Below are 8799 nucleotides of genomic sequence, written 5' to 3'. Positions count from 1 at the left end.
TTCTATTGGAATGTTGATCTTACTTTCGTTTAATTGGACGAGTTCAGTATAAATTTTGGAGAATAAGTCCTTATTGGATATAACATTGGCAAATATCTTCTCCCAGGCAGTGGACTTCCTTGTTTTGTTGTTGTTGTTGTTGTTGTTGTATTTGTTGGCTGCTTCTTCTCTGCAGAAGCGTTTTAATTTGACGTCGTCCCATTTGTTTCTTTTCTCCTCAGTATCCATTGCCCTAGGAGCTGTATCAGTAAAGGTATTGCTGAGACAGATGCCTGATATTTTGCTTCTTCTAAGATTTTCATGGTTACCCACTTACGTTTAAGTCCTTTATTCATTCCCCGTTTATACTTGTGTATGGTGTAAGTTGGTGGTCTAGACTAATTTTTTTTGCATGTATCTGTGCTATAAGTCCAACACCAATTATTATTATGTTTTTATTTTGGCTTTGTAATATCTTCAATGAAACAAAATAAAATTTCCTCTATGTTAATTGAGTCATACTTTCTCTAAATCTGGCCTTTAAAAAAATCTCCTGGGGTACAGTCCCATCCGTTCTTTGATTTTCCTTCCACTGATTCCAAACCTCCCCTGTAGTCTGCCTCCTTTCAAAGGACAAAAGCAGAGCCGGAGGCCTCAGAGCCGCCCACAGCAAGCTCATGCCCGCGGGAGGTGCAGCGCTCATCACCATCTGGACCATAGCTGTTGGGGAATGTCAAAGCCTGAGAATCAAAGTGGCAGCATGTCATCGCCTTCACCGGCCTGTCTCCAGCAGCACAAAACCAGTCGTCCCAGCCAGTGCTCTGGGGAGGGGACATCAGGGCGATGTGGTGGCGCTGTCCCCGGGCAGCCAAGTGTCCCAGGCTTCTCTTTGGACAGGCCTGGGCCAGGGCCTTTGGGGATCTCTGTGTCCATGTTATAAATCCGAGTGAGATCAGACACAATGTTATCAATGATTGGCTTGGTAAGGTCGCCACTAAACACCTGCCACCATGGCTTCTCGGCCTCAGCCTCGGTGGGCACCTGGACCCCGTAGACCTGGAGGGCCAGGTGGAGCACCGCCTCCCCTATGTGCTGAGCCTGGAACCTGAAGCACAGCCCACCACGGTAGCTGTTCCGCAGCAGGGCCCAGGCAGTGATGGGGATGGGGGTCCTTTGCCAGCTGTAAGGATTCAGCCAGTTCTTGAGAGAAATCAGGTAGTGGAGCAGGTACCTGTGTGGGTGCTGATAGGAGACTTGGAAGCGCAGTACAGGCAGCACAAGGAGCTCGCACTGCACAATGCTGTCCAGGATCACCCAGAATCGGGAGTCCATCTCCAAGGGCTCGCTGCCCGGGTGGAAGTCCCTGTTGGACACGTTGATGATGTCACGGGTTCGCAGGGGCTGTTCTTCCACTTTGCCAGCCAAGTAAAGGGCAGACATGGCTACCAAGTAGGGGTCATAGGCGTCCAGGTTGATCTCGCAGAAGAACTTATGGTAAATGGCACAGGCAGTGGCGAGGGGAATGGACTGCATCCCTAGCTTGACACCTGCCTCCATGATGAACCTTGTCACGCGGAAGTGCACCCTCGCCTGGGGTTCGGGCCACCCCTTGGCGCCTGGCGCCCTGTCCTCCTCTCTGCAGCTGTCCAGGCTAAGGTCCTCCATGGGGTCCCGCTCTGAGTCCGCAGACCCTTCAGAAGGGCAAGAGTCCCCAGTGCAGGGCCAGCACCAGCGCTGTCCTAGAGCCAGTCGCTGATATCCCAGCCCCACCCCGCCGAGGCCGGACTGCCACCCCGGTTCCAACACCAATTATTGAAGAGACTGTATGATTCCATTCTATGCTTTTGCTTCCCTTGTCAAATATTAATTGAGCATAATGGTTAGGGTCGACTTCTATGTTCTCTGTTCTGTCCCATTGGTCTATATGTCTGTTTTACTTCCAGTAAGAGGCAGTTCTGAGAATGGTGGCTTGTTGTATAGCTTGATATCTGGTATTGTGATCCCTCCAAGTTTGTTCTTCTTTGTCCAGATTGCTGTAACAATTTGGGGTCTTTTTTAATTCCATAGGAATTTTTGGAAACTTTCTTCTAGGTGAGATACTCCAATGATATTTTAATGCAGAATACATTAAAACTGTACATTGCTTTGGGTATTATGGACATTTTATTGATGTTGATTGTACCAATCCATGAATATGGTATGTTCTTCTATTTGCCTAAATCTTCCTCTATCACTTTTTTCAATTTCCTGTAAGTTTCCGAGAAGAGGTTTATACCTCCTTAGTTAAATTTATTCCTTAGTATCTTAATTTTTTGTTGCACTGGTAAATGGCATTTTTCTTGTTGTCTTTTTTTTTTTTTTTTGGTTTTGTTTTGTTCTTTTTTTAGTTTCTCTTTCTGTGAGTTCATTATTGGTGTATCAAAAAGCCATGGAGCCAAAACCGGTTTGGCTCAGTGGCTAGAGCATCGGCCTGCGGATTGAAGGGTCCCAGGTTCGATTCCGGTCAAGGGCATGTACCTGGGTTGCGGGCACATCCCCAGTGGGAGATGTGCAGGAGGCAGCTGATCGATGCTTCTCTCTCATCGATGTTTCTAACTCTCTCTCTCCCTTCCTCTCTGTAAAAAATCAATAAAATATATTAAAAAAAAAGCCATGGAATTGTGGGTGTTAATTTTGTACCCTGCTACATTGCCAAATCCATTTGTAAATCTCCTCGTTTTTTGATGAAGTCTTTAGGTATTTCTATGCACAGTACCATGCCATCTGCGAATTATGACAGTTTTACTTCTTCTTTTCCACTTAGCATGCCTTGTTTGACTTCTTCTTGTCTGACTGCATTGCCTAGCACTACCAGTACTCTGTCGAACAGAAGTGGTGAGAGTGGGCATCCCTGTCTTGATCCTCTTCTTAGAGTAATTGTTTTTGCCCATTGAGTATAATGTCTGTAGGTTTGTCACATAAGGCTTTTATAATGTTGAGGTATGATCCCTCTATGCCCAGTTTGCTTAGAGTTTTTATCAAAATTGGGTGTTGGATATTGTCACATGCTTTTCCTGCACCAATGGATATGAATCTCTCTCAATTTGTTTATGTGATTCATCACATTTATTGATTTCTGGATGTTGACTCATCCTACTTCCCCAGAATATACCCGCTTTGGCAAGGTGTATGCTCGTTTCAATGTAATGTTGCATCGCATTTGTTAGAGTTCTGTTGAGGATTATAACATCTATGGTCATCAGAGATATATTGGCCTGCATTTTTCTTTCTTTGTGTTTTCTCTATCTGGCTTTGGGATTAGAGTAATGCTGGCTTCATAGGAAGTGTTGGGAAATGGTACTTCATTTGAATTTTATGGAATAGTCTGAGGAAGAAGGTTTTAGCTTTTCTTTGAACACTTGGTAAAACTCCCTGTGAAGCTGTCTAGCCCAGGCTTTTGTTTGCTGCAAGTTATTTTTGTGACTGCTTGAATTTCCTGAGTAGTTATAAGCCTAGTCCTGTTTTATTCTTCCTAATTGAGTTTAGGAAGACTGTATTTTTCTAGGAATATGTCCATTTCTTCAGGGTTGATCAGTTTGTTGGAGTAGAGTTGTCCATAGTATTTATTTACAATCCTTTTTATATCTGTGGGGTCTTTTGCTATTTTGCCTCTTTCATTTCTGATTTTGTTTACTGGGGTCCTGTTGGTGAGCCTAGCTAGAGCTTAGTCAATCTGGTTTATCCTTTCAAAGAAATAGCTCATGTCTTTATTAATCTTTTGTGCGGTTTTTGGTCTCTATGTCATTTATTTCTGCTGTGATCTTCATTATTTCCTTCCTGCTGCTCAGTTTGGGCTTTGCTTGTTGCTCTCTCTAACTTTCTAAGTTGTGGGGGTTAGATAATTTGTTAACTGTTTTTCTTGTAGAATTAGGCTTGTAATGCTATGAAGTTCCTTCTCACTAAGGACTACTTTCAGTGTGTCCCTAGATTTTGGATTTATATTTTATTTTATTTTATATTTATATTTTATTGATTTTTTGCACAGAGGAAGGGAGAGAGATAGAGAGTCAGAAACATGGATGAGAGGGAAACATCGATCAGCTGCCTCCTGCACATCTCCCACTGGACATGTGCCCACGACCCAGATACATGCCCTTGACCGGAGTCAAACCCAGGACCCCTCAGTCAGTAGGCCGAAGCTCTATCCACTGAGACAAACCAGTTTGGGCTGGATTTTTATTTTTAATTGTCATTTATTTCCAGGATGATTTTAATTTCTTCTTTAATCTCTGTAGTAATCCAGTCATCTATCTTTGTCCATAAAAGCCCTGTGACCAAAATGGCAGAATGGCCAGAATGGCTGGTGGCTATGACTTGCATTGCGGCAGCCAACCAGCCTTATCTGGGCCTCAAAAGGCCATATCCCTGATCATCCTGTCCTCCCATCAGCCCCCAATTTCCTATTTGGTGCCGGACTGATAAGCAAACCACCCCTGGCCTTTCCCCCTGGTCAGCCACACCTCCTATATGCACTAATGCCGAGATTGGAGGCATGGCCTTCTGGTTAACTGCCAATGGCCACTAACCCCTGGCAGCCTGGCCCCATGTGCCCCCATCTGGGGAGGTCGACCGGACTGCTTCCGTGCAGGAATTCGTACTCTGGGCCTCCATTTATTTAATAAAAGACTAGTTAGCCTCCAAGAATTTGAACTTTGTTCTATTTTATTTTGGTTTATTTGTAATATTAGTGACCCAGTGAACGATCTTTGTACACTTGGCGGAGTCCCTCACCCTCGGGCAGTCTGGGAGACCTCAGGGGATGTCCAAGTGATGGCTTAGGCTTAATCCCAGTTACCAAACATTCTTAGAGCTGCTGTGGATGTGGGAGAGATTCCTGCCACTGCTGCTCACTTGCCAGTCATCAGCCCACCTTCCGGCTGAGTGGCGCTCCCCTTGTGGGAGTTCACTGACCACAAAGGGAAGCTCTTGCATTGAGAGTCTACCCCCTGGGTGTTGGAGCACATCCTAGCAATCAGTCATCTTTTTTTATGACCTTTACTTTGAGATTTCTTTTTTCTTTTTTTTTTTCAATTTTTTTTTTTTTTTATTGCTTAAAGTATTACAAAGAGTATTACATAAGTCTCCTTTTTTTTTTTTTCCCGCCCTTGACAATCCCTGGCCTCCCCTAACTCCCAGTAACCTATGTCCATTAGTTATGCTTATATGCATGCATACAAGTCCTTCGGGTGATCTCTTACCCTCCCCTCCTGCCCTCCAACCCTCCCTGGCCTTCCCGCTGTAGTGTGACAGTTTATTCGAGGCTGCTCTGCCTCTATATCTATTTTTGTTCATAAGTTTATAATGGTCTTTATTATCCATAAATGAGTGAGATCATGTGGTATTTTTCCTTCATTGACTGGCTTATTTCACTTAGCATAATGCTCTCCAGTTCCATCCATGCTGCTGCAAATGGCAAGAATTCCTTCTTTTTACAGGAGCATGGTATCCCATCCTGTAGATGTACCATAGTATTCTAATCCATTCATCTACTGATGGGTACTTAGGCTGTTTCCAAATCTTAGCTATGGTGAATTGTACAGCTATGAACATAGGGGTGCATATATCCTTTATAATTGGTGTTTCTGTTTTCTTGGGATATATTCCTAGAAGTGGGATCATGAGGTCAAATGGGAGTTCCATTTTTAGTTTTTTGAGGAAACTCCATAATGTTCTCCATAGTGGCTGCACCAGTCTGCATTCCCACTGGCAGTGCAGAAGGGTTCCTTTTTATCCACATCCTCTCCAGCACTTGTGGTTTGTGGATTTGTTGAAGATAGCCATTCTGACAGGTGTGAGATGGTACCTCATTGTTGTTTTGATTTGCATTTCTCGGATGATTAGTGACTTTGAGCATGTTTTCATATGTCTCTTGGCTTTCTGAATGTCCTCTTTTGAAAAGTGTCTATTTAGGTCCGTTCCCCATTTCTTTATTGGATTGTTTATATTCCTTTTGTTAAGTTGTATGAGTTCCCTATAAATTTTGGAGATTAAACCCTTACCGGTGATAACATTGGCAAATATGTTCTCCCATGCAGTGGGCTTTCTTGTTGTTTTGTTGATGGTTTCTTTTGCTGTGAAGAAGCTCTTTATTTTGATGTGGTCCCATTTGTTTATTTTCTCTTTAGTTTCCAATGCCCTAGGAGCTATATTGGTGAAGAAATTGCTTCGGTATATGTCTGGGATTTTGTTGCCTTTTGATTCTTCTAATATTTTTATGGTTTCCTATCATACATTTAAGTCCTTTATCAATTTTCAGTTTATTTTTGGGTATGGTGTAAGTTGCTGGTTTAGTTTCATATTTTTGCATGTATCTGTCCAATTTTCCCAACACCATTTATTGACGGGGCTATCTTTGCTCCATTGTATATTCTTGCCTCCTTTGTCAAATATTAATTAAGCATATTGGTTCGGGTTGATTTCTGGGCACTATTGTATTCCATTGATCTATATGTCTGTTCTTGTGCCAGTACCAGGCAGTCCTGAGAACCGTGGCTTTGTAATTCACCTTGATATCTGGTATTGAGATCCCACCTACTCTGTTCTTTCCCAGGATCGCTACAGCTATTCGGGATCTATTTTTATTCCAGATGAATTTTTGGAGAGTTCGTTCTAGGTCTGTGTAATATGCCATTGGTATTTTAATGGGAAGTGTGTTGAATGTATAGATTGCTTTGGGTAGTATGGAAATTTTGATGATGTTGATTCTACCAATCCAAAAACATGATATGTTCTTCCATCTGTTTTTGTTTTCCTTTATCTCATTTTTCAATGTCCTGCAGTTTTCTGAGTAGAGGTCTTTTACCTCTTTAGTTAATTTTATTCCTAGGTATCTTAATTTTTTTTGGTGCGATGGTAAATGGGATTGTATTTTTTATTCTTTTTTTTCTGTAAGTTAACTATTGGCGTATAGGAATGCTATAGATTTCTTGGCATTAATTTTGTATCCTGCTACATTGCCAAATTCATCTATTAAGTCTAATAGTTTTTTGATGACGTCTTTAGGGTGTTTTATGTATAATATCATGTCATCTTCGAATAAGGAGTTTCATTTCTTATTTTCCAATTTTGATGCATTTTATTTCGTCTTCTTGTCTAATTGCAATGGCTAATACTTCCAGTACTATGTTGAAGATGAGTGGTGAGAGTGGGCATCCCTGTCTTGTTCCTGTTCTTAGGGGAAATGGTGTTTGTTTTTGTCCATTGAGTATGATGTTGGCTGTAGGTTTTTCATATACGGTTTTTATAATCTTGAGGTATGATGCTTCTATTCCCACCTTTCTGAGAGTTTTATCAAAAATGGGTGTTAGATTTTGTCAAATTCTTTTTTCTGTATCAATTGATATGACTATGTGTGTTTTTTCTTTCAATTTGTTTATGTGATGTATCACGTTTATTGATTTGTGCGTATTGTACCATCCTTGCATCCCTGCGATAAATCCTACTTGGTCATGGTATAGGATCTTTCTGATGTACTGCTGGATCCAATTTGCTAAGATTTTTTTGAGGATTTTGGCATCTGTGTTCATGAGGAATATTGGCCTGCAATTCTCTTTCATTGTGTTGTCTTTACCTGGTTTTGGTATTAGGGTGATGCTGGCTTCATAGAATGGACTTGAAAGTGTTCCTTCCTCTTGAATTTTTTGGAATAGTCTGAGCAGGATAGTTTTTAGTTCTTCTTTGAATGTTTGGTAAAACTCTCCTGTGAAGCCGTCCGGTCCTGGGCTTTTGTTTGATGGAAGCTTTTTGATGACTGCTTCAATTTCTTCCATAGTTATTGGCCTATTGAGATTTTTAGATTCTTCCTGATTGAGTTTTGGAATGTTGTAGTTTTCTAGGAATTTGTCCATTTCCTCCAGGTTGTCTAGTTTGTTGGAGTAGACGAGTCCATAGTATTGTTTAACAATCATTTGTATTTCTGTGGGGTCTGTTGTTATTTTGCCTCTATCCTTTCTGATTTTGTTTATTTGGGTCCTCTCTCTTTGCTTCTTGGTGAGCCTGGCTATAGTTTCACCCATCTTGTTTATCCTTTCAAAGAACCAGCTCTTGGTTTCATTGATTGTCTGTATTGTTTTTTTGGACTCTATGTCATTTATTTCTGCTCTAATCTTTATTATCTCCTTCCTTCTTCTCACTCTGGGCTTTTCTTGTTGCTCTCTTTCTCATTCTTTGAGATGTAGAGTTAGATGATTTACTATCATTTTTTCTTTTTTTTTTTGAGATAGGCCTGAAGAGCTATAAAGTTCCCTCTCAGGATTGCTTTCAATGTGTCCCATAGGTTTTGGATTGTTGTGTTTTCATTGTCATTATTTTCCAGGATGATTTTCATTTCTTCTTTGAGCTCATTGGTAAAACAATCAATATTTAATAACCTGCTATTCGGCTTCCAAGTTTTTGAGTATTTTGGGTTGTTTTTATTGTAGTTTATTTCTAATATTATGCCATCGTGGTCTGAGAAGATGGTTGGTATGATTTCAATCTTCTTGAATTTGGGGAGACTTTGTTTGTGACTCAATATGTGGTCTATTTTTGAAAATGTCCCATGAGCACTTGAGAAGAACCTATATTCCATGGCTTTCGTGTGAAATGTTCTGAAGATGTCAATTACATCCATCTGATCTAGTGAGTCATTTAGGATTGCTGTTTCTTTGCCAATTGTTTGTCTAGAGGATTTATTCAGTGATGTCAGTGGTGTATTAAAGTTCCCTACTATGATCGTATTTTTGTCGATCTCTCCTTTGATATCTTCCAGAATATTTTTTATTTATTTGGGCACTCCTGTAT

The 8799-nt window shown here is 41.1% G+C and overlaps 1 protein-coding gene across 1 annotated transcript; it reads right to left on the bottom strand.

Annotated features, from left to right (window-relative positions):
- Window positions 1-605: 605 nt before the first annotated feature.
- Window positions 606-1644, bottom strand: LOC308512395 (cyclin-Q-like; the record flags this gene model as incomplete). The annotated part of the gene is made up of 2 exons (XM_081082160.1): window positions 606-719; window positions 835-1644. 2 exons carry the CDS (start codon window positions 1642-1644, stop codon window positions 606-608), a joined length of 924 nt encoding a protein of 307 aa, XP_080938286.1.
- Between the last annotated feature and the right edge of the window lie 7155 nt (window positions 1645-8799).

This window comes from Myotis nattereri, assembly GCF_964212035.1.
Source record: "Myotis nattereri genome assembly, chromosome: Y".
NCBI lineage: Eukaryota > Metazoa > Chordata > Mammalia > Chiroptera > Vespertilionidae > Myotis > Myotis nattereri.
Note: the sequence above shows the minus strand (reverse complement) of the source record. Positions and strands in the feature narration are given on the sequence as shown.